Source organism: Lagenorhynchus albirostris, chromosome 6 (genome assembly GCF_949774975.1).
Source record: "Lagenorhynchus albirostris chromosome 6, mLagAlb1.1, whole genome shotgun sequence".
Classification (NCBI taxonomy): Eukaryota; Metazoa; Chordata; class Mammalia; order Artiodactyla; family Delphinidae; genus Lagenorhynchus; species Lagenorhynchus albirostris.
The window spans coordinates 58,410,929-58,438,168 of NC_083100.1; the positions used below are offsets into that span (position 1 = coordinate 58,410,929).

At 37.2% G+C, this 27,240-nt stretch overlaps 1 protein-coding gene across 2 annotated transcripts in view; it reads left to right on the top strand.

Annotated features, from left to right (window-relative positions):
* Window positions 1-26,764, top strand: part of CIR1 (corepressor interacting with RBPJ, CIR1) — a 40,072-nt gene extending 13,308 nt beyond the window's left edge. The window contains exons 7-11 of one of the 2 annotated variants that reach the window (XM_060152617.1): window positions 2,781-2,898; window positions 5,287-5,376; window positions 23,505-23,611; window positions 24,671-24,756; window positions 25,971-26,764. In XM_060152617.1, the coding sequence (XP_060008600.1) occupies window positions 2,781-2,898; window positions 5,287-5,376; window positions 23,505-23,611; window positions 24,671-24,756; window positions 25,971-26,637 (1,068 nt within the window). In that variant the 3' untranslated portion in view covers window positions 26,638-26,764. The remainder of the gene's footprint in view (window positions 1-2,780; window positions 2,899-5,286; window positions 5,377-23,504; window positions 23,612-24,670; window positions 24,757-25,970) is intronic. The other variant, XM_060152618.1, reaches the window with a different exon arrangement.
* Window positions 26,765-27,240: the final 476 nt, after the last annotated feature.

Below are 27,240 nucleotides of genomic sequence, written 5' to 3' on the forward strand. Positions count from 1 at the left end.
AACACATGAAAGAATGCTCAACATCATGAATCATTAGAGAAATGCAAATCAAAACTACAATGAGATATCATCTCACACCAGTCAGAATGGCCATCATCAAAAAATCTACAAACAATAAATGCTGGAGAGGGTGTGGAGAAAAGGAAACACTCTTGCACTGCTGGTGGGAATGTGAATTGGTACAGCCACTATGGAGAAAAGTATGGAGGTTCCTTAAAAAACTACAAATAGAACTACCATACGACCCAGCAATCCCACTACTGGGCATATACCCTGAGAAAACCATAATTCAAAAAGAGTCATGTACCAAAATGTTTATTGCAGCTCTAGGTACAATAGCCCGGAGATGGAAACAACCTAAGTGTCCATCATCAGATAAATGGATAAAGAAGATGTGGCACATATATACAATGGATATTACTCAGCCATAAAAAGAAACGAAATTGAACTATTTTTAATGAGGTGGATAGACCTAGAGTCTGTCATACAGAGTGAAGTAAGTCAGAAAGAGAAAGACAAATACCGTATGCTAACACATGTATATGGAATCTAAAAAAAAAAAAAATGTCACGAAGAACCTAGAGGTAAGACGGGAATAAACACGCAGACCTACTAGAGAATGGACTTGAGGATACGGGGAGGGGGGAGGGTAAGCTGGGACAAAGTGAGAGAGTGGTGTGGACATATATACACTACCAAACGTAAAATAGATAGCTCGTAGGAAGCAGCCACATAGCACAGGGAGATCAGCTCGGTGGTTTGTGATCACCTAGAGGGCTGAGATAGGGAGGGTGGGAGGGAGGGAGACGCCAGAGGGAAGAGATATGGGGACATATGTATATGTATAACTGATTCACTTTGTTATAAAGCAGAAAGTAACACACCATTGTAAAGCAATTATACTGCAATAAAGATGTTTAAAAAAGAAAAAAAAACCACTTCCTAACACCATACACAAAAATAAGCTCAAAATGGATTAAAGACCTAAATGTAAGGCTAGACACTATAAAGCTCGTAGAGGAAAACATAGAACACTCTATGACATAAATCACAGCAAGATCCTTTTTGACCCACCTTCTAGAGAAATGGAAATAAAAACAAAAATAAACAAATGGGACCTAATGAAACAAACTTTTGCACAGCAAAGGAAACCGTAAACAAGATGAAAAGACAACCCTCAGAGTGGGAGAAAATATTTGCAAATGAAGCAACTGACAAAGGATTAATCTCCAAAATATACAAGCAGCTCATGCAGCTCAATATCAAAAAAAACCAACAACCCAATCCAAAAATGGGCAGAAGACCTAAATAGACATTTCTCCAAAGAAGACATATAGATGGCCAAGAAGCCCATGAAAAGCTGCTCAACATCAGTAATTATTAGAAAAATGCAAATCAAAACTACAATGAGGTATCACCTCACACCAGTTAGAATGGGCATCATCAGAAAACCTACAAACAGTAAATGCTGGAGAGGGTGTGGAGAAAAGGGAACCCTCTTGCACTGCTGGTGGGAATGTAAATTGATAACAGTCACTGTGAAGAACAGTGTGGAGGTTCCTTAAAAAACTAAAATTAGAACTACCATATGACCCAGCAATCCCATTACTGGGCATATACCCTGAGAAAACCATAATTTAAAAAGAGCCATGTGCCACAGTGTTCATGGTGGCACTATTTACAATAGCCAGGACATGGAAGCAACCTAAGTGTCCATCGACAGATGAATGGATAAAGAAGATGCGGCACATATATACAATGGAATATTACCCAGCCATAAAAAGAAACGAAATTGAGTTATTTGTAGTGAGGCGGATGGACCTAGAGTATGTCATACAGAGTGAAGTAAGGCGGAAAGAGAAAAACAGATACCGTATGCTAACACGTATATATGGAATCTAAAAAAAAAAATGGTTCTGGTGAATCTGGGGCAGGACTGGAGTAAAGACGCAGACGTAGAGAATTGACTTGAGGACATGGGGAGGAGGAAGGGTAAACTGGGACGAAGTGAGAGAGTGTCATGGACATATATACACTACCAAATGTAAAATAGATAGCTAGTGGGAAGCAGCTACATAGCACAGGGATGTCAGCTCAGTGCTTTGTGATCACCTAGAGGGGTGGGATAGGGAGGGTGGGAGGGAGATGCAAGAGGGAGGGCATATGGGGATATATGTATACATATTGCTGATTCACTTTGTTATACAGCAGAAACTAACACAACATTGTAAAGCAATTATACTCCAGTAAAGATGTTAAAAAAAAAAGAATCCACCTTCCAATGCAGGGGACAGGGGTTCGATCCCTGGTTGGGGAACTAAGATCCCACATGCTGCTGGGCAAGTAAGCCCGTGCACTCTAGAGCCCGCGTGCCACAACTAGAGAGCCCACACGCCGCAACTGCTGAGCCCGTACGCCACAACTGGAGAGAAGCCAGCGTGCTGCAAAGAAGGGCCTGCACACCGCAATGAAAGATCCTGCATGCCGCAAGGGAGATCCTATGTGCTGCAACTAAAACATGATGCAGCCAAATAAGTAAATAAATAAATATTTTTAGAAAAAAGAAATAGGATTCAGCTTAGCTTTTAGGCATAATTTATGATAAAAGATTTTAGTGTTTGAATTACATTACCAAATATAGTTGTAGAGTCTCTTTCCTTGGAGATCTTTTAAAAACAAGACTAATTTAACTTAAACTCTGCTAAGGAGCGGGGAGTTGAACATGGGTTAGATTATTAGTATTTTAGTAACCAAAATAATTAACGTTTACTATTTCTCAGGTTCGAAATGTGAGGTGCATTAAATGTCACAAATGGGGTCATGTCAATACAGATCGAGAATGTCCTTTGTTTGGTCTTTCTGGAATTAATGCAAGTTCAGTTCCCACTGATGGCTCAGGTAGGCACTAGACATAATTTATTTGTTTGTTTTAGAATTTATAAGAGGGCAAACAAGGGAAGCTAAAATAACTTTTTTTTTTTTTGTCTCTCTGGGTATTGGTTTGATTTGGTTTGGTTTGGTTTTTGGGGGTTAGGTTATATTCCCAAAATGTGGTGGTCAACAGGAAACTCTGATCATATGTTTTGAATTTGAAATGCTGTATATTAGAATTTAATTTTTTTAGCCAAGGGCCCTGTGAAATTGATTTGAAAAGTAACAGATGTGTTAAACATAGTTTATCAGGTTGGTAACCTAAAAATAGAAGGATGAAATGGCTATTTCTCATATTCATGTCCTTCCGAGTTGTAGAACTGGGCTGGACAAAAGCCTCAACAATTGTATTTTTTGTTTCTGAGATAAAATCAAAATTGAGTTTTAAAAGATGTTAGATATATTAAAATTAATTTCTACTTGAAAGTTATTTACCTTCCTGCATGTTATTGTCTACTTAAGAAAAATTGGTTTAATTTGGTTTGGATCATTTGGGTTCTTTTCATAAAAAGATACTAAAACTGAGAACTTTTAAGTTACATTTATCAGTGCCTTGTTAGTATGTTGTTGAGACAGCCACACTAATCCAACAGTAACTCATAGTGAATCATAATAGCAATAACCTGCTTAACCCTGTAACCTTAAGTCATTTCACCTTTATGAGTTTCAGTTCTTCATTTTAAAATAAGGATGATAATATAACTTGAGATTTTCAGAATTTTTTAAGCAGCTATAGAACCTTTTTTTAATTTTTTAAAATAAATCCTACACGTAATCCCAGTGTATAGAACATATGAAGGCAGAGCTGCTGCATTGAAGCAAACGTTCTGGGCGTGAAGCCCCAACCTCTCAGCTAATCTAGGCCTGTGATGCACCTCTTTAGGCTCCCTGAGGCTTCCACTGCCACTTCTGAGCCCAGGGTTCACCCTCAATCAGCATATGACCTTCAGCCCTCTTCTATAGCTAGACATTGGGCTTCTTCCAGCAAGCCAGATGCAGGCTGTAGGATTCAAGATGCCAGTTCTCATATTAGGAGTTTAGGAATTTGATCCATTATCAGGTTTGACACTGTCTCATTAATGGTGTTACGAGTGTCAGGATGGCTAGAGGAAGTACAGACACAATATTGCAACTGATTTTTTTAAAATCCTTATTGCTCTTTAAAAAAGTTTAAAAACCAACATCTTAGGTAAAGGGAAAACTGCTCAGTAGTGAGAAAATAGCCATACAGACCTTGGTCTGGCAATCTCTGACAAAAGAACATCCTGTTGATGCCTAAGTGCAGGTACTCTTAAAACCCACATACTATGCTCCCTCTCCCGTGCCCTCACTCAGCTGATGAAAGATGGGAGAGAAGCTCCCAAAGAAATAAAGCCCCAAAGAAAATGAGGGCAAAGTAGGATGAAGAACCCACTGGCGCAAATATCTCTGACCAGTTATTTTGGTAGTCACAGGGATCTGTTGTTATGTTTGAAAGGTATATTCTGTTTGCTGGAAGGGGTTGCATCTTTCTTCATTCTTTCTCCATCCTTGTGGTGTTCTTCCAGCTACATGACCCCTGTGTTGGCTAGGGGCAGGCAGTGGCAGTTGCCGTCTTTGTTCCTCAGCCTTGTCTTACATTGATTCTGCTTGGAGAGAATGAGTAGGATAGACTCCAGGATACTAGGAGACTAGGATGTAGACTATACATAGACTAGGATAGCCCTTTATTTAGTAACTAACAGACCTGCTTTCTCTTGAATCTGTATTAGAAAGTCTACTAACAGCAACAAAAAGAACGAGCGCTAAAGGTTTAAAAGAAAAACACATACAGTGTTGGAGCAAGTATGATAAAATGAACATTTTAATCCACTATTGATAAATTGGAGCAGCCTTTCTGAAGAGTTATTTGATGATATGTATCAAAAGCCTTATGAACATGCATATCGTTTTACTGGAAATTCAACGTTCAGGAATTTATAGTAAGAAAGTGATAAGGTAGATGCTCAAAGGTTAATAGTAGTAAAGATTAGAAATAACCCTAAATGTCTGTCAATAAGGTGTTGGTAAAATAAACTCACTCATTTATTCAACAATCACGTATGGAGTGCTTACTCTGTGCCAGCCATTTTTCTAGGCTTTCGGAACACAGTAGCAAGACAGAAGAGGTTCTTACTTTCATTCTATTGGGAATGACATAAAATAAACTAATAAATAAGAAAGTACTAGGTATTTATAAATTCTGTGATTAAAATTACATTGGACACTGTGATAAGAACTAAATGGGGAATAACTAGATGAGGTGGTCAGGAAGGGCCCCTCTGAGGAAGTGATGTTAGGCTGAGACCTAGAAGACAGAAAAATGCAACCATGCAGGATCTGGGAGAAGAGCATTTGGTATCTCAGGCAAAAGGAACAAGCTCCCACACAGAAGGAACTGTAAGTTCAGACTCTGGAGGTGTGGAGGTACGTAGATGCCTGATTTGGAACCCCTGCTCTCTACTTAGTAGCCATGTGACTTTAAGCAAGCTGCCTAACTGCTCTGTGCCTCAGTTTGCGGTGTCTGTAAAATAGGTATTATACTAGTACCTACCTCATAAGGTTGTTAAGAGAACTAAATGAGTTAATACACGTGTAGTGCTTAGAATAGCACCGGGCACATACACTTTATTGATGTATTTTTTTACATATATAAGTTTATTTTATTTATTTATTTTTGGCTGCATTGGGTCTTCGTTGCTGCGCACGGGCTTTCTCTAGTTGTGGCAAGCGGGGGCTACTCTTTGTTGCAGTGTGCAGGCTTCTCATTGCAGTGGCTTCTCTTGGTGCAGAGCACGGGCTCTAGGTGCGTGGGCTTCAGTAGTTGTGGCTCGCGGGCTCTAGAGCACAGGCTCAGTAGTTGTGGCTCATGGGCTTAGTTGCTCTATGGCATGTGGGATCTTCCTGGACCAGGGACTGAACCTGTGTCCCCTGCATTGGCAGGTGGATTCTTTACCCACTGTGCCACCAGGGAAGCCCTATTGGTGTATTTTTAAAAAATTAATTATGGGGACTTCCTTGGCGGTCCAGTGGTTAAGACTCCATGCTTCCACTGCAGGGTGCACAGGTTTAATCCCTGGTTAGGGAACTAAGATCCTGCATGATGCTCAGCGTGGCCAAAAAATTTTTTCTAATTTTTAAAATAAATTAATTACGGAATTAATTGGAATACCAATATAGCCAAAATGGAATACCATATAGCCATTAGATATAGATATATGAATCAAGCTATTGATCTATATTGACAAGCTATTGACACATGAGGGTATACCAGGATATATCAAGTAAAGAAAAAAAAATTAAGAAGCAGTATTTTAAATTTCTTAAATCCTGTGTCTTACTTTTCTAAGAATACCTCAAAGCACTGAACTCTATGATAAGATTATGGTAAAAATAGATCAGTAACTTTCACCATCTGTGATACCACATAAGATGATGAAAGTTACTGATCTATTTCTGATGCACTGTCAGCGTTGAGAACCATCAGCTTCAGCTGTATGTAAGAACAACAGAAGATTTGGGAAACAGGACCTTGTTTTTTTGTTTAAATTATGTTTTACTAATATTACACAGTCATAAATTTATCCTACAGAAATAATCATCGATACGTCCCAAGATTTTTGTCGTAAAGCATTGTGTATAATAGTAAGACAGGTAGAGAACCTAAATATCTAATAAAAGGATGTAAGTGAATAATTATGGGATATTGCCACAGGGGAATACTATACTATGCAGCCATTAAAAATGACAGGAAGATTTCTTAATGAATGGATGTTGTTTACAACATTTGGTCAAATAAACATTATAAAACAAGGTAATTACATGGATTCCATTCATGTTTCTCTTTATATGTTTAGGTAGACATATAGAGAGATACTTTTAGAAAAATAAAAATGCCTGGAAGGAGATACACTAAAATATTAACAGTGGTTATACATTTATAGTTTTTAAAGGAATATTAGAGGAATTAAAACTTATACATAGAAATAAATTATTTTAAATGGTTTTGCTCACTTAATACCTTTTAAAGTTTGACCTGAATTTAGCGATACCACTTAACTAATATTATTAGAAACTCCTAAAGGTTTCTCAAAACCAAATCAAAAATACTCTACTGTATCAAATAGGAAAGCAAACAATGATGTTATATTCAAAATTTGAATGCAATGAATAATAAACTGGCCAATTTCCTAATCCACTTGCTGATTCAAGCTAAAAACTTTTCATTAAAAAAAATCACCTATTGAATAATGTCTCACCAGTGAATAGAGATTATTTTTGCAATAAGGCAATTTCAGTGGATACGGTTATCATGGGATAATCACACCCCTGGGGTACAGCCTTGTGCCTGTAATCTCCCAGGAGTGTAATTATTTCATGATAACTGCACCCCCTGCTGTTACATTATTTCTATTATGAAATTCTTAGTTTAGTACATAAAGTAACTTACTTTGATCACTGGAAACTGCAAGGTGCTGTTAGAACATTCCAGCTGTGCGGTTTACAGAGACCAGCTATAAGATTTACTTCTCCTTTACAAAGTTAAATTAGGCAATCAAAATGCTTCTTTTGGCTAAGCTGGTTTAGAATATCTTTTCTACTGATAAGATCATCTTAACTTTATAAGTTTTTGTCCACTCTAGATATATCAAAATTATATATAAAACTTATAAGCTTCAGTGGTGACTGAATTTTTATAAAATATTTTTATATTACAACATAACTAAATGCCTGACCCACCAGCCTTTTGTTTATACTCTGTAGCCCTTACTCTTCGTTGTTGTTGTTGTTGTTGATGTTCTCTATTGTATTTTATTCTCTATTTCATAAATTTTCACCCCAATATCTATTATTCCTTTCTTTCTTTTTGCTTTGGTTTTAGTTTGCTTCTTAAGGTTAAGATTAGGTTATTGTTTTTTGTTTTTGTTTTTTTGAAATAAATTTATTCATTTATCCTTGGCTGCGTTGGGTCCTCACCGCTGTGCATGGGCCTTCTCCAGTTGCGGTGAGTGGGGGCTACTCTTTGTTGTGGTGCGCAGGCTTCTCATTGTGGTGGCCTCTTCCACTGCGAAGCACGGGCTCTAGGCGCGTGGGCTTCAGTAGTTGCAGCACACGGGCTCTAGTTGTGGCTCGCAGGTTCCAGGGCGCAGGCTCAGCAGTTGTGGCGCACAGGCTTAGCTGCTCCGTGGCATGTGGGATCCTCCCAGACCAGGGCTCGAACCCGTGTCCCCTGCATTGGCAGGCAGATTCTCAACCACTGCACCACCAGGGAAGCCCAGCCCTTACTCTTATCATTGCCTCTTACCTTCTGTTACTTACTTATGTTTTTAATGTATATTGAAATTAAACATCATTTTTTAAATCCACAGTGGGGGTTTTCAACAAGGCAAGTGGGTGTTTTTGTTTTGTTTTGTTTTGTTTGGCTTTAGTAGATTTAATGGTCACAGATATCTGTATGTCTACTACTTAATCTTTTCGTTTGTTTTGTTTCAGTCTTATTTGTGTTTTTTCTTAAAAGACTTTTTTTTAAGAGCAGTTTTAGGTTCATAGCAAAATTGAGAGAAAAGCACAGAGAGTTCCCATATACCACCTGCCTCCACAAATACATAGCCTCCCCCATTATCAGCATCCCCCATCAGAGTGGTACATTTGTTATAGTTGTTGAACCTACATTGACACATCATTGTCACCCAAAGTCCATAGTTTACCTTAGGGCTCACCCTTGGTGGTGTACATTCCATGGGTTTGGACAAATGTATAATGGCATGTGTCCACCATTACAGTATCATACAGAGTAGTTTCACTGCCCTAAAAAATCATCTGTGCTCGGAGTATCCATTCCCTGCTCCCCTCTAACCCCTAACAACCACTCATCTTTTTACTGTCTCCATAGTTTCACCTTTTCCTGAAGAGCATACAGTTGGAATCTATAGTATGTGGCCTTTTCAGATTGGCTTCTTTCACTTAGTAATATGCATTTAAGGTTCCTCCATGTCTCTTCATGGCTTGATAGTGTATTTGTTTTTAGTGCTGAATAATAGCACATTGTCTGGCCATACCAGTTTATTGATCCATTCACCTGCTGAAGGACATCTTGGTTGCTTCCATGTTTTGGCAGTTACGAATAAAGCTGCTATAAACATCTATGTGCAGGTTTTTGGAATGTGATTGCTGGATCATGTGGTAAGAGTATATTTAGTTTTATAAGAAACTGCCAAACTGATCCAAGGTAGTTGCACCATTTTACATTCCCACCAACAATGAATGAGAGTTCCTGTAGCTCCACAGCCTCACCAGCATTTGGCATTGTCCGTGTTAGGAATTTTGGTCATTCTAGTAGGTATGTAGTGGTATCTCATTGTTCTATTTTTCATTTCCCTGATGACATGTTATGCAGCACATCTATTCATATGCTTATTTGCCATCTGTATATCTTCTTGGAGAGGTATCTGTTAGGCCTTTGGCCCATTTTTTTAAACTGGGTTATTTGCTTTCTTATTGTTGAGTTTTAAGAATTCTTTATATATTTGTGGTATCAGTCCTTTATCAGATATGTCTTCTGCAGATATTTTCTCCAAGTCTGTGGCTTGTCTTTTCATTTCCTTGAGCAAGTGTTTTTAATAGCTTTATTGAGTTATAATTTACATACAATACAGTTCATCCATTTGAAGTATACAATTCAATGGCTTTGAATTTGTATATTCACAGAGTTGTACATCCATTACCACAGTCAATTTTAGAACATTTTCATTTCCTCAAAATGAAACGCCACGCCTCTCAGTTCTTATCCCCAGTCCCCAGTCTCCCCCAGTCCTAGGCAATGAAAAATTTCACACTTTAACACAGAATTTCCTTGCCTCTCCCTACCCCAAACACGTAGCTTCAGTGTCCTCTCTCCACGGGTCTGGACATGTCATCTTCCTTACCTATTGACGTACACCAATATGCACAGAGTATTGTTAATGAGGGAAACTCATCCAGGCTGTCCAGAGTTTTTATTAGGGTTTAATTACATGGGCATGATTCATTGAATAATTGGCCATGTGGTTGAACTCAATCTCTTGTCCCTCTCCCTTCCCCCAGAGGTCAGGCTGATATGTGGCTCAAAGCTCCAACTCTTTAATCACATGGTTAGCCTTTCTGGTGTGGCCAGCCCCATCCTGAGTCATCTCCTTGGCAAAACCTATCTAGGGGCTCACCATGAATAACAAAGACACTCCTATCACTCAAGAAAACTGATATCTAGAGGCTCCCTTCCACGAATCGGGGACAGAGTTGTTTATTATACAACAGTTGTATTTTCATTTTCATTTAGTTCAAAATATTTTCTCTTGAGACTTCTTCTATCTGAGTGTTATTTAGGAGTGTGTTTATTTAATCTCCAAATATTTGGGAATTTTCTGGCTATCATTCTGTTATTCGTTTCTAGTTTAATTCCATTTTGGTCTGAGAGCATTCTTTGTATGATTTCTATTCTTTTAGTATTAAGGTATATGCTAAGGTTATGGCTCAGCATGTGGTCTTGGTGACTGTTCCATATGACAGGGGTCCCCAACCCCTGGGCCGTGGACCAGTACCGGTCCGCAGACTGTTAGGAACTGGGCCACACGGCAGGAGGTGAGTGGTGGGTGAGCAAGCGAAGCTTCATCTGCCGCTCCCCATTGCTCCCCATCACTCGCATTACCGCCTGAACCATACCATCCCACCCCCCACCCCCCGTCCGTGTTAAAATTGTCTTCCATGAAACCGGTCCCTGGTGCCAGAAAGGTTGGGGACTGCTGCCATATGAGCTTAAGTATGTGTATTCTGCTGTTGTTAGCTGAAGTACTCAATAAATAACAACTAGATCAGGTTGATAGATGGTGCTGTTCAACTATATCCTGCTGATTTTCTGCCTGCTGGATCTGTCCATTTCTGAGAGAGGAGCACTGAAGTCTCCAACTGTAGTTGGGGATTTGTCTATTTCTAAAAACACTTCCGTTAGTTTTGGCCTCACATATTTTAATGCTCTGTTGTTAGGTGCATATACATTTAGGATTGTTATGTCTTAGAGAATGAGCCCCTTTTTCATTATGTAATTGTCTTTCTTTATCCTTGATAAATTTCCTTGGTCTGAAATCTGCTTTATCTGAAAATAATGTAATACTCCAGCTTTATTTTATTAGTGTTAGCATGGTATATCTTTCTCCATATCTTTCCTTTAATCTCTCTCTCTCTGTCTTTATATTTAACTTGGGTTTCTGTAGACAACACAGAGTCAGATCTTTTTTTATCTATTATTGACATATTGGATTAAAATCTGCCATATTTATAATTGTTTTCTATTTGTTGCCCTTGTTTTTTTTTTTTTGCGGTATGCGGGCTTCTCACTGCCGCAGCCTCTCCCACCGCAGAGCACAGGCTCCGGACACACAGGCCCAGTGGCCACGGCTCACAAGCCCGGCTGCTCCATGGCATGTGGGATCTTCCAGGACCGGGGCACGAACCCGTGTCCCCTGCATCGGCAGGTGGACTCTCAACCACTGTGCCACCAGGGAAGCCCCCTTGTTCTTTGTTTTTGTCTTCCACTCTCTGCTTTCTCTGGTTTTAATTGAGTATTTTATGTGATTCCATTTTCTGTCCTCTCTTAGCATATCAATTATGCTTAATTTTTTTAAAAAGTTGTTGCCCTAGAATTTGCGGTATACATTTACAGCTAATCTAAGTCCACTTACAAATAACACTGTACCATTTCATGAGTAGTGCCAGTACCTTACAACAGAGTAAACCAATATCTGTTATATAACACAATTCCTTTCTCCTGTCTCTTATAACATTACTGTCATACATTTCATTTATCCATAAGTTATAATGCATCCAGTTTATTCTTGCTGTTATTATTTTGAATAATATGTTATCTGTTAGATCAGTTAAGAGTAAAAAACATAAAATATTGTATCTTTTATTTCTTCTCAAATGCTCTTTCTTTATGTAGATCTAAGTTTCTGATCTATGTCATTTCCTTCTTTCTGAATAACTTCTTTTTAATATTTCTTGAAAGGCAGGTCTACTAGTAACATGTTCCTCAATTTTTGTTTGCCTGAGAAAGTATTTCTTCTTCACTTTTGAAGGATAATTTTACTGGATACTGGATAATTTCTATGTTGGTAGGTTTTTCCTTTCAACCTTTAAATATTTCACTCCACTCTCCTCTTGCTTGCATGGTTTCTTAAGAGAAGTCTCATGATTCTTATCCTTGTTCCTCTCTTGGTAAGGTTTTTTCCCCCTCTGACATCTTTCAAGATTTTCTCTTCATCTTTGATTTTCTGCAGTTTGAATATCATATACCTAGGTACAGATTTTTGGTATTTATCCTGCTCCATGTTCTCTGAGCTTCCTGGATTTGTGGTTTGGTGTCTATCATTAGTCTTGAGAAATCTCAGCCATTATTATTTCAAATATTTTTTTCTGTTCTTTTCTGTCTTCTCTCTTTCCCTTCTGGTATTCCTGTTGTACATATGTTACACCTTTTGTAATTGTCCTACAGTTTTTGGATATTCTGGGTTCCCTTTTTTTTTTTTTAATTTTCTGTTCAGTTTGAGAAGTTTCTATTGACCTATCTTAAAGCTTACTGATTCTTTCCTCAGTTATGCCTAGTCTACTGATGACCTCATCAAAAGCATTCTTCATTTCTGTTAGTGTTTTTTATTTCTGTCATTTCCATTAGATTCTTTCTCAGAGTTTCCATTTCTCTGCTTACAGTACCTATCTGTTTTGCATGTTGTCCACTTTTTCCATTAGAGCCCTTAGCATATGAATCTTAGTTATTTTAGATTCCCAATCTGATAATTCCAGAATCTTCATTATAGCTGAGCTTGATTCTGATGCTTGCTTTGTCTTTCCAGACTGTGGTTTTTGCCTCTTATCATACTTGTAATTTTTTGTTGAAAGCCAGACATGGTGTATCAGGTAGACAGAACTGAGATAAATAGGCCTTTAGTGTGAAGTTTTATGTTTATCTGGCTAGGAGTTAGGTTGTATTTACTCTTTGCTATAGCTGTAGATTTTAGAGGATAAATATCCTCTGGTGTCATTGTTTTGGTCTCCTCTGTTATCTTTGGGTTTCCCTACAGACTCTGTTAATAGAGGCTGAGTCTGGCTTCAGTTGTAATCTTATGTTATTTTACAGGAGCCCTACTGTTGTAGTGGTAAGATATGAGGGGAGGGGAAGCATTCTATAATCCTATGACTAGGTTTCAGTTTTTTAGTGAGCTTCTGCCCCTGGGCTGTAACCTTCACATGTGTTTCTCAGCTTTTTTTCCCCCACTTCTCAGCTTTTTTTCTTCACCCACATAGGTTAGGCTCTGGTGAAATAGCTTCCTTTGAGGGTAAGCATTTGTTCAGGACAACAAAATGCTCTGGGCGTATTTCAAGATGATTACTTTTCCCTTCCCACTGTTGGAAGTACAAGGGGATTGGTATTTGATGTTCACAGTGAGAACCTAGTGGGGCTTCTGGAAGTAAAACTCACAGAAGTGTTGGGGCCCCTTTAAGGTTGAGCCCCCAGGAGTTTTCATCTCTCAAGCTAGTCCTTGCTCAGTCTCTAATAATAGTTATCCTTTAAGTATTTCTACCAATTGCTGGCTCTGTTGGTTTCTGGTCTCGGTAAACTGAGTCTCTGTATCACCTGTCTCTCCCATTTGGGGGCAGTGATTTGCTCTGTGATCTCAATTCTCCGATAGATCTATAAGATTTATTGATGTTCACTTTTTTCAGCTTTTTTCTTGTTGTGAGAATGGGAGGAATTTCAGGCTCTTCATATATTGGACTGAAGCCTAAAAGTTGTAAAAGCAACATAAAAGTGAAGAAACATTGATTCGAAATTTGTTAACATAAGATTCATATTGTACTAATTATTTGACTTTTGTTTTTTTAGGTTTAAGTTGCTATATATTTAAAGTTACTTTGCCATTTTTTTTAATGATTTTAAAAATTTATTATTTATTTTTGGTTGCATTGGGTCTTTGTTGCTGTGCGTGGACTTTCTCTAGTTGCGGCGAGCAGGGGCTACTCTTTGTTGCAGTATGCGAGCTTCTCATTGTGGTGGCTTCTCATTGCAGATCGCGGGCTCTAGGTGCACAGGCTTCAGTAGTTGTGGCACATGGGCCCGGTAGTTGTGGCTCACGGGCTCTAGAGCACGGGCTCAGTAGTTGTGGTGCATGGGCTTAGTTGCTCTGTGGCATGTGGGATCTTCCCAGACCAGGGCACAAACTTGTGTCCCCTGCATTGGCAGGAGGATTCTTAACCACTGTGCCACCAGGGAAGTCCCTGCCATTTTTTGGGGGGGGGGCAGTACACAGGCCTCTCACTGTTGTGGCCTCTCCCGTTGCAGAGCACAGGCTCCGGACACGCAGGCTCAGCGGCCATGGCTCACGGGCCCAGCCGCTCCGCGGCATATGGGATCTTCCTGGACCGGGGCACGAACCCATGTCCCCTGCATCGGCAGGCGGACTCTCAACCACTGCGCCATCAGGGAAGCCCCCTGCCATTTTTTTAAACTTAATTTTAAGAATATTTGGAACTGACTCTATATGATAATATGGTAAATTTCACTTTTTTTTTTTTTTTTTTTTTTTTGCTGTATGCGGGCTTCTCACTGTTGTGGCCTCTCCCGTTGCGAAGCACAGGCTCCGGATGCGCAGGCTCAGCGGCCATGGCTCACGGGCCCATTCGCTCCGCGGCATGTGGGATCCTCCCGGACCGGGGCACGAACCCGTGTCCCCTGCATCGGCAGGCGGACTCCCAACCACTGCGCCACCAGGGAAGCCCAAATTTCACGTTTTTAATCAAAGTAAATTTTAAATGCAAAATGGTATCACTGGATATTCTTGACAAATACAAAATTTCTTTTTCTTTATAACGCTTAAGTATGAGATCCAGCCATACCACTGACAGCTAAAATGATGATTGGTACTTAATGTTTCAGGTTTCTCTAACCAGTCTTGTGTACGCCAAAGGTTTTAGTGCATTTAAACAATATGAAAATTAATAATAGCTTAAATTGAGGAAAGTATTATTTTATACTTGTTGCAAACATTTGTTTACATATCAGTGCTCTTTTCCTTGCCTTATTTCCCCTAAGTCTTGATTTAATTTTTGTTGAAGAATATTACACTAAGCTGTAGTACTAATAGCAGTTTCCTGCAGTAGTACTCCCACATGCTGCTCCTCCATCTTTCCATCAACCTATCATGTTGGAGGAATTTTTGTTGCTTGAGAATATGTTTGGGAAATTTAACAAAATAATTGTCTGATCATAAGCTTGTACTAGAAGGACACCTAGGAGCATGCTGGAGGGACTTTGTTTAGAAAGAAAGATGATAAACTCAGTTGCCCTTCTGGCACATCCTGCCCTTATCTGTTACGGAGTTCTTTTATGTAACTCCTTGAAGAAGTTGAATCCTCCCAGGATAGCTACTGAGATAGCCCTACATCTGATGGCAGAATTTTTTTTAAATCCTTCAACATAATTCTACTGCAGAAAAAGTATTTGTGTTACCAGAATCCCTTTAAAGCTAAACTCTTCAAATAGGTGGATATTAAAACTAATAAAGGATCGACCTCATAATAAAAAGGAAAGTTAGGCAGGCACCACTTCTCCTCTCCTTTAATATGTAGTTGTGTGGTTTTTTGTTATTGAGATGTATGAGCTCTTTGTATATTTTGAAAATTAAGCCCTTGTCAGTAGTTCCTCAGCCATAAAAAATAATGAAATAATGCCATTTGCAGCAACATAGATGGACCTAGAAATTGTCATACTGAGTGAAGTAAGAGAAAGAGAAATGTCGTATGATATCGCTTATACACAGAAACTAAAAAGAAATGATACAAATGAACGTATTTACAAAACAGAAACAGACTTACAGACTTAGAGAACAAACATACGGTTACGAGGGAGGAAGGGAGAGAACAAACATATGGTTACCAGGGAAGAAGGGTGGAGGGAAGGGATAGTTAGGGAGTTTGGGATTGACATGTACACACTGCTGTATTTAAAACGCATAACCAACCAGGACCTACTGTTATAGCACAGGGAACTCTGCTTACTGTTATGTGACAACCTGGATGGGAGGGGAGTTTGGGGGGGAATGGATACATGTATGTGTATGGCTGAGTCGCTCTGTGGTGTACCTGAAACTATCACAGCATTGTTAATCGGCTATACTCCAATATAAAATAAAAAGTTTTAGGGACTCCCCCGGTGGTGCAGTGGATCAGAATCCGCTTGCCAGTGCAGGGGACGTGGGTTTGAGCCCTGGTCCGGGAAGATCCCACATGCCGCAGAGCAACTAAGCCCGTGCGCCACAACTACTGAGCCTGCGCTCTAGAGCCTGCGTGCTGCAACTACTGAAGCCCGCGTGCGTAGAGCCTGTGCTCTGCAACAAGAGACGCCACCGCAGTGAGAGGCCCACTCGCTGCAACCAGAGAAAGCCCGTGCACAGCAACGAAGACCCAATGCAGCCAAAAATAAAAATTAAATTAAAAAAAAATAACATAAAATAAGTTTAAAAAAAATTTGATAAGTCGGGAACATACATGTTTTTAAATGCATGAGAAAACTAATTATCTAAAAAGAAATATTGACCTATTAAAGAGATTATTCAGTAAAACTTGTCAATTCATAGTATTTCAAAGGTCAAATTGATGTTCTTGATTAGTACTTTAAATTTTGGCTATTTTAAGTGACTACAGATGGTTACTCATTTTGAACTATTTATAAGCACTATTACAATTCAGTGATTAAATGTGTTGTTAGAGTGGCTATGCCTTGAAATTCCATTGACATTAACAAATTAATTGCAATCCTGTTCTGTCAGTAAATGGCTCTGCTCTGTGTTAAAGGCATATGTGGGGCTAGTGGAGGCTACACCTCCCCTAATCTCAAAGGGGTATTATGATTCTCAGATCCCAATCATAACTCTCTTTTACATGACTCTTCCTGTTAATATCATTCCATCTACTCAAGGTCTGCCAACTTCAAGTAAAGGAAATTAACTACTGATTACCTGGGTAAAGGAGAATGAATGAAATGTAGTCTACCTAGTAAATATTAATTCTACCCAAATCAAACTTAAGTTAACATGAACCTTCGTCATGTTCCACTCATTTATAATGCCATATTTTTTACCTTTCTCTAAATCCTATGAGTTTGAAAGTCAAACTCAGTTTCTAGTTCTTTCCTAGAAAGTATTGCTTTTCTGAAATATGTAATGTATCTTATTTATCTTTGTATTCCCGATGCTTTCCACAATGCACATGCTTACTAAATAATAGTTTAGTGAGTGGCTGAAGAGTTAGGCTTTGCTAACTATACTAAACATCACTGTTTATCATCTTATTCTCTGAATATATCTTATAACACAAATTTACAATTTATATTTTTCCTATTCTTTTATATTAACTAATTTTCCCAAAAAAGATTATAAGCTTGAAGGCAAAAACCAAGTTCTCCATTCTTTATTTTCAAGTACCTAGTGAGATAAAATAATAAGCCCTCAATAATACATATTGATTTGTAAAATCACTTTCTATGTTATATACTAGGGAAGAATAAGTTGAAATTCCCTATGCAGGGCTCTCTCCATAGTTTGAGAGAGATCTAGTATAGAAATGTAGTGAGAGTCTATAGTAACTCAGTCATTCAGTAATTACTGTTGACTGATTTAATTTATTTTTAAGTAAAATGCACTGGTCTTAAGTGTAGATTGAGTTTGACAAATGTATGCACCCATGTAATCAATGTTTCTGACAAATACAGAGCATAGAGCATTGCTGTCACCCTGGTAAATACCCTTCTATCCCCTTCCAGTTGGCATCCTCCACCTACAACTACTACTCTCATTTCTAATCCCATATATTACTTTTACCTGTTCATGAAGTTCATATAAATGGAATCATACAGTATGTGTTCTTCTGTGTCTGACTTCTTTGACTCAACATACTGTTTTTGAGGTTCATGGATGCACAACTTTTCAAGAGCGTTCATATTCTCATAACTTCTTTAGAACATAGTACTGACTTCTAATACTTCATGTTCATCACAACACAAGTGATTTTTCTTAGTCCTCTAGGACTATGAATTCACTTTATTATCTTTATTCACTTTAGTATTTAGTGATAGTTCTATCATCAGTAAAATACCTGCATGTAAATTAAGTTGAAAATATAAGTGTGAAGACATAATCAGATATACCTCAAATATCTTTAACATTATTGATTCTGTAAGGCAAGGTTGTTTTTTATAAAGTGTTTTTCACTAGCATACAATAAGGGCAGTTTCATCTTTCCCTGCCTTTGTGTATTTTCCAGACACACAGACAAAAATGAAATGTTTAATTTTTCTCTTACATTGTATGTCTTAATAGAGATCAAATTAGCTTTCTTCAGTATGAACTCAGGATAAGGGCAATAAGAAACCTTATTGTTTCCAGCCTCCACTAAGATGAACTGGCAACGTGTCAGGAAAATTCTCAGTATGGAGCAGTTTTATTACAATTCAGTACACTTGGTTCTTGCATAACCTTTAGAAAATCATACATAAAACATTCTCATCTATATAAATAAAAATCACCCACACACTTTATTAATAGCTTTGTTCACTTTTTCCCTGGGACTTGTGCTGCATGCTGTGCCCCCCTTTTCAGTCTTTTTTTAAGGTAACTTTCTATAAGCTTTCTTTAAAGCAAAAAGGTTAGGTAATACTAGGATTCAAATACAAATGTAAGATAACTGTGATAATTCTCCCTCTTGATCGTGTACTATTACTAGTGTTTCTACGTGTCCGTTTTACATTTAGTGACAGGGAGTGGCTTTTTCACAATATATAGTCAGTTTAACTGTAAGAAAGAAGGAAGAAATAAATGTCATACTTTTCATGGAAATAAGAATCATAATTCATTTGTGATGTGTTTGGGGATTTATTTTCAAACCCACGCATTTTTAAGGTTGTATCACTGTTACTGTGACTACAATAAATACATGATGAATGCAAGAACATACCAGGTTGAAGTCTCAGCCTTTTTTCCTTAGTCTAGTTCATTAGCAAAAATGTGTTTCTTTTCAGGTCTCATTTTCCTGAATCCAAACTTTAGAAAACTTTCCATTATTCCCCTAAAGTATGTGTTATAAAATACCAAAATAATGTAATAATAAGCCTCTAGATCTAACTGCTCATTTACAGTAAATACAAGGGCCAGAAGAACATATTAAATGACATCACTACCCAGAATGGGGGAGATTCTACAGTACAAATGACCCAGTTTCTTCAACAAATGAATAGCAATAAGGGGGGAGTGGAGGAAAAGTGGCTACCTTTTTTTAGATTAAAAGAGATTTAAGATATGTGTCATTTGTACCTCAAAAGTAGAGAGGGAGAGAGAGACTTAAGAGATACATAAACCAAATGCAATGTGTGGAACTTGTTTGGATCCTAATGTGAACAAGCCAACTGTAAAAAAAATTTTTTTTGAGATAATTGGGGAAATCTGAATGTTGACTGGATTTTATAACTGTCAGTATTAATAAGTGTAACAAAGGTGTTAGGGCTTTATTTTTAAGAAATAGCCCGTATTAGTGATTTATATACCAAAGTGATGTCTGAAATTTTATTTAAAATACTCTATCAAAAAAGAAACAAAAAACCCTGGAGGTAATAAATAAAACAAGGATGGCAAAACATTGATAATTGTTGAAGCTGTGTGATGAATATATAGAACTCTTTATTCTCCCTAGGTTTGAGATTTTTTCATTGTATCAAGTTAAAATACACACACAGAATGAGAAGGAAAATAATTAATCACCACTGTCATCACAAACAAAATGATATTCATTCTAGGAATAGAATTTTAGTCTCAGGAAGCAGTAGCATCCTATAAATTAAATTAGTGTATTAAATTTGGGGGAAGGAGGGGAAAGTATTTCTAATACAGCCATACTTAACCTGTAACTCAGTGTCCTTTTTCCCACTGAATACCATAAAACTGTAGAAGGTAATGCTTCATTTGAAAGGAACAGTGAACTTTGGAAGGAAGATAGCTCTGTCCTTGGGAAGAGCAGATGGGCCCAGGCTAACAGTGAGACACAGGAATATCTCTTCCTTCAGCATTAGTCTCCCTCCTGTGCCATTTGTGGGATTCACGTGGGACTGCTGTCCTCTAATTGGGAAGTCGGTGACAGGGCCTTTCTCACGGCCAGCACTTTTGACTCCTATATTATTCTCTGATAAAATACCTATCTTACTACAGAACATTTTTTACCTTCTATTGCTTCGTTCTATAAAAATGAATGCTCTTAATGAATAGATTAAACCCTTTACAAACATAATTTTGTACGACATAATTTGCCTTCTGAGAATTTATTTTTTCTGTGACATTGACTTCATGTTGTTTTTCTAGTAGAAAATAGTCTGGGTCTAATCAGGGCATAGAACTGAATACCATAGTCACAGTTAGTATTTTGGTGCTTACCCACATCACAGCAAAGAAAGTTTGCAAAATTAATGAATGTTGAAAAACAGTTTCTTCAGTGGACCAACTTTTCTAAGTTGGAACACTGTGGTTTTCAAGCTGTGGAGGCTTAACCCAGCCTGACTGAAGTGATCTAGAAAGGAGCCTTCACAAATCTACATTTTAAAACAAATGCCCTTTTTCTGAGTTCTCTAGAATCATTCTGCCATAGCAAATTTAAGAGCAAACCAAACCTTCCTGAACCCCAGCTCCATCTGTAATTTAAATTATAAAGGCATCCAAAAAAAGTAGTCATTTTGCATTTGAACATATTGTAAAATCTGTCTTCAACATACCTATATAATCTATTGATATTATATCAATTAAATTTTGAGTTCTCAGAGAGCTGGAGTCATTTCTGTCAGGTTAACTCTACATAGCCACTACCACAGTAACATGAAAGTATAAAGATACCTTGCTGAATATATCTTAATTAAACCTGACTTGTCATATCTTTCTAGAAGTTTTGATGATAGGAGAAAGTTTAAGTACAAAAAGAAGTGAATAAGACTGGATTTTGAAAAATGTTACTATTAAGAGCACTTTTTGTGAAAAATATATAATAATCACAAAAGTTTTATAGCTACTGACAAAAATAATAGTTACTATTTGTTAGGTACTTCACTAAACATTGTTTAGCGTCTTACAGTGTGGAAGTATACGCTAAGCATATGTACTACAAAATTTCAGTTGAGATTTTGGAGAAATATAAATGATGGAAGAGTAATGTTTGTTTTATAGTCTGAATAATCTCTGTCAGCCTGGGGAAAGAGAGATCATTTTCTTGAAGTAGTTGGAAGTACTGTAATGAAAATTTTTAAAGTATGTTTTCTAAAGCATTTTATTAAAATTACCCATCTTTTGATGAAAACTGATGAAATCAGTACCCTTTCATCATAATGGCCAAGCTCTTTAGCCCTTTACTGGAGTGGTTTTTATCCTAATTCTTAGCATGTTTGCTTTCTGAATTCATTGAACATCTAAAAAAGTTGTTGACAAGGAAATGTAGTTTTGGCACTTCAGGAAAGACATTTTCTACTTTATAAAATTAGGTTCCTACATGTGAAGTTTGAGAAGCCACCAAAGTGAAACACTCTATAATTAATTTAAAGCTATTGATTATATTAGCACTTCAATGCCATTTAGAGGCACTCCATACTAATATTTAAAGCTCAATTTTTGGGACTTCCCTGGTGGCGCAGTGGTTAAGAATCCGCTTGCCAGTTCAGGGGACACAGGTTTGATCCCTGGTCCAGGAAGATCCCATATGCCGTGGAGTGACTAAGCCCGTGTGCCACAACTACTGAGCCTGCGCTCTAGAGCCTGCGAGCCACAACTACTGAGTCCGCGTGCCACAACTACTGAAGCCCGCACGCCTAGAGCCCACCGCAATGAGAAGCCCGTGCACCACAACGAAGAGTAGCCTCCGCTTGCCACAACTAGAGAAAGCCCGCGTGCGGCAAAAATATTTTTGCAGCCAAAAATAAATAAAATAAATGAATTTATAAAATTCAGTTTTTTACTTAACGTATTATTATCAGTATTATCAACCAAATTGAATTTTTCTAGAAGTCATTAAAGTAATCCACAGGAAATTAAATTAATTGTATAAAAGAAAAAACAAACCAAAAATCCGGTGTTGTTTTAAAATGAAATATTAATATCAATGAAATAAAGATGGTGCGTTATGATGTTTTTGTTTTGTTTTCAATTAAATAAGGCTTTTTCCTGCAGTAAATTAAAGCATCACATTATTAATACTTCCCATACACCAGTAATAGGCAGTTTTTTCTAACTATCTCCCTAATACCTATAACCAACTTTCAATTGTTTTTGGTAATATGAGTAGAATGGTAAAGCCCAGAGTCCAATAAAAGTTATTAACCTACACCTGAACTTGTCTGACCAAACTTTTTACCAAAGATGCTATTGGCAAGAGAACAGATTTGAATTATATTGCCTATTGCCTTTTGTTTTTTTATGGTAACATGTAAGTGAGCATGCAAAATAAGTAGTAAAAGACCAATAAATCAGGGAAAAGGTAAAGAAATTAGATGACGTATTTAATCAACAAACTAGAGTATCAGTTTCTGAATATTTCTCTATCCCCCACCCTCCCTTATGAGTTCCTTGTTGGCAGGAACTGTCGTATTCTTACCTGTATTCCAGATACATTGCCCAGTACAGTTCTTTTAAGCCAGTGTAATGATTTAGGCCAGAAACTAAAAAGCTTCCATGAAATGTTGTCATTATTTGCTACTTGCAGGGAAAACAAAATGAAACTGGAATATACAAAAGAAGGAGGAAAGACTCTTTCCTATCTTATGTAAACATAATAATGTTTGAGGGAAGGGTGCAGATGTTTAAAATTTTTTATTTTTAATTATATCTATGTTTAGTCCATATTATTTGTCTTTAGAGCATATTATGTGACCAAAAACAAGCTCACTTTTCAAAAAGTTTGGGGATTTTGTAAAAGTGGAAACAACAGCTTGTAGAAAATATAACACATACACACCTATAGCTAGCCTAAAATTGCTTGTCACCAACCCCAAACTAATGACTAGAAGTTTCAAACTCTGAAAATGTATATATGCAAGATTAACTAAAGTACTTGATTGTTACTGATAGCATATGTGTAAGTATCTCTTTTCAAATTGAATTCTTACTGAGAGAATAACTATTAAAAGTTTAATTGCAGTCTTTTATCATTTTGCTTTGATTTTATACTAAAAACTGCCAAGCAGATAACACTTAAGTGTATCTTTTTCAATATGACAAAGTTACATAAGAGAATCCCCTAGCACGTAAGAAAAATGCAATTATTTTCTATTCTGAATCTCCAGACTGCTGTTTTAGAAAATCATATCTGATTATTTGCTCAGCAGAGGATTATTGAGTTGATTTAGCTGTGATTTTACTTAACAAAGCTTCAGCTGCATTCCTACTGTGGAGTCCGAAAAAGGTAGAGAGTTATAAATGATACATTCAAACTGTGATTTTTGTGAACAGGACCATCGATGCACCCCTCAGAGCTAATAGCGGAGATGAGAAATAGTGGGTTTGCATTGAAACGAAACGTACTGGGGAGAAACTTGACCGCAAATGATCCATCACAGGTAATGATCTTTTTATCAGTAAGCTGAAAATGTCTATAAATCTAAATGTGATTGCTTGTGAATTGCTACTTAATGTTTTCCAATATGTATATATCCATAGGAAGGCAAGATAGAGCAAAGAAAATGCCTAAAACGTATTTTGATTTTGCTTATTATTTTAACCTAAATGAGCAATGTTTTTAAACCTATATTTTAATAAACGAACCTGCTCCTCTGGGTTTATATGGATAAAATATCTAACTGATCTGGTGATACGGTTGTTACTTTTTCCTTCCTGCTAACTTACCCATGAAGTGACATTAAACAGAACCAATGGGAAGAAGTGTATAAAAGTAAACCCCTAAAAAATATGGAAAATATTTTAAACAGTTACTTGATTAAAGTGTACATAGATCCAGAAAATGGTTGAGTTTAAAGGGTTAAATGCAGATGTTCTAATACAAACCATTTATTTCATTTAATGAGGAAACTGGAGCCCTCAGAAGTTAAGTGATTTCCCTGAGATCATGTGGCTTTTTAGAGACAGAGCTGAGACTAAAACCGAGACTCCCACTGGCATAAACTTGTACTGCTCTGAAAGAGTCACATTCCTTCTCAAACATTGCTAGGGATTGTACGTATAACGTATATATCATGTATTTGTACTGTTTAATATACTTGATAATGTACTGTTGAACTTGTAAAGGCGAAAATTGTGGATGTTTTGACCTTCTCCTAAAGTTCATGATCTTCCTGGTTTTTATGTTCCATTAAATTAAAAAGAAAATTGAGAGAGTAGAAGCCATGCTATAAACATTTTGTCTTTGCTTCTCTGTCGTCCTCTCCTGATAAAGGTTGTTAATGGTGGCAAAGCAGTCATCTTAACCTCTTAGGGCATTATGATCCTCCTTGGCAGGTAGACTACAAAAATTTTTTAATTCCACTTTCCAATCCAAAATGTCATACTCATTTACAGTATGTCCCTAATATAAAATTTCTTATTTGTAAATGTTTCCTTTCCTGTCTGATAACTAACTTGTCTTATAATCTAGCAAATTAATGATGTCTTTGTTGACTTAGGAATATGTTGCAAGTGAGGGTGAAGAAGATCCAGAAGTCGAATTTTTAAAGTCACTAACAACCAAACAAAAACAGAAACTTCTCAGGTGATTAAAAAGTGTCTGTTTAATGAATTCAACTACATTTTTTCTTATGTTTCATCTTAGTGTCATATTCAACTCTGATCCTCAGTTTAAGGTACTTAAACCATGTATCACATTCATTTATTGATTTATTCTTCAGCTATAGTAGTACAATTTTATCTTTCTTTCAGTAATATGAAAATGAATGTAAGATTATATACTTAGTTTATACCGCAGAGTCACTGCACTTTTCAGAACATTTAATTTGGAAATAGATTTATTTGTAGGTTTTAGTTTTCATAGATTTGTATATATCTTTGCAGACGGTTTGTTCTTAGAAAATTGTGGGCCATGTATTACTCTTCTTACATTTTGTACAATTTTATGAGGCATGCCAAAAAATGCGTAAATTTAAAGTCAGTGTGAATCGTGTTAAACAGACTACCTCTGGATTAAAGAATCCAAGAAATGTCTGCTGAGTCCAACAGAGGGAGCTCATGATGTTTCAATATGTGGAGTTTTGAGAATGGCTGGACAGAATCCAGTGAAGACATTTTTATTTCAGAGTAACTCAAACATATCATATAAACAAGTTACTCTTCTGAGAATGTGAAATACTCTTTAGAAATTCAGAATGCCATAATAGAATTGTCCTAATTATTTATTTATAAGTCTAAACAATTGTTGAAAACTAATATGTGATTATTTTATTTTATGTAACTAAAATAGAATATTAAAAAAATGTAAAATGTATTATACTTATTCAGACTTTCTGGAGAAAATGCCCTTGAAATTTGATAGTGTAATGTTATTGGGTATTTCCATATTTAAAATAGTACATAAAATTAATGTTTCATCTGATTAGAGCTTTATATTTCAGTTTGCAGTTGGTCCAGCTAATGTTACAAACTTTTCTTTATGCCAGGATGACCATTTATTTAGGGTACTATATAATTACAAATTCTGATTCAGTAAGAATTTTTTTAATAGTTATTACTATTGAGGAAAGTATACTGAGACAGTTAATGCATTTTTTAATTTAAACTTATAGTATATGTGACTTGAATAATTTACAGGGAAGAAAATGATTTGTCATTTAATAAAAGTAAAGAATGTATTTGTATTTGAATACCACTTTTAATAGCTTCTAAGAAACTATATTGTCTATTCAAAATTTTATATTTGTCTGTGAAAGGACTGTTTTTACATAGCCTGTCACTGTTTTTTCCCAATAACAGGAAATTGGATCGACTTGAGAAGAAAAAAAAGAAAAAGAGAAAAGATAGAAAAAAGAAAAAGCTTCAGAAGAGCAGAAGTAAACACAAAAAACATAAAAACAAATCCTCCTCCTCTTCCTCTTCCTCCTCTGGTGGCACTTCAGAAAGCAGCAGTGAGAGTGACAACAAAGAAAAAAAAATACAGAAGAAGAAAAGAAAGAAAAACAAGCGTTCAGGGAATTACAACAGTGGTTCTGAAGAGACGGACAAGTCTAAGAAGAGAAAACTTGATGAAGAACGTTCTAGCAGTCACAGTAACAAGGAAAAGCCTAGGTTTTTAAAACAAGAGAGTTCTGGGGAGAAGAGCAAATGGAGGCATTCTGATTCTGACAAAAAGCCCAGAAGCCATAACCAGAGTCCAGAGGAGAGAGGATCTGGAAGAAATGAGAGAGGCAGCAGGAGCCAGAGCAGGGATGAGAGGAGTAGGAGAAGCCGAAGCAGAAGTCATGGTGGTTACAAGCCAGGAGAAATAAGAAGACGGCCACGGCCAAGTCCCAGTGAAGAGTGGGACAGAAGAAATGACACCAGAAGCCATGGCACAGATAGATACAGAGGAGGGAAAATGCACAGAGCATTATCAGGAGACAGGCACACTAGAGTGATGCAAACAAAGAGAATGGAGAAGTAGAGAATAGAGACTTGTATGTGACAATTACCTGGAAATAAAAATATCTCCACTTTCTTCTTGAATACCTTTAGCAAGGGCTAAATTATGTACTATTGTCTTTCTAATAAAACTCTATTTTAATTTTTCATCTCTGTAAACTGTTATATCAGGTACAAAACTACATGAATCCCATAAGAATGAACTTGGCAAATATTTGTAAGTGATCTATTTTGGGGCTGTAAAAATACTTTCTGTTGGGCTTCCCTGGTGGCGCAGTGGTTGGGAGTCCGCCTGCCGATGCAGGGGACGCGGGTTCGTGCCCCGGTCCGGGAGGATCCCACGTGCCGTGGAGCGGCTGGGTCCGTGAGCCGTGGCCGCTGGGCCTGCGCGTCCGGAGCCTGTGCTCCGCAACGGGAGAGGCCGCAGCAGTGAGAGGCCCGCATACCGCAAAAAAAAAAAAAAATTCTGTTCATTAATGTTTCTTGTGCCCTATACTAAAACAAAAACCCCATGTAACTGCGTGACATTTTCTTTGTTCTGAAACATCATTAAAAGAATGACAGTACATTGAATGGGTATAGTTTATTTTTTTTCAATTCAAATTTATTACTCTTAAGATTTGAA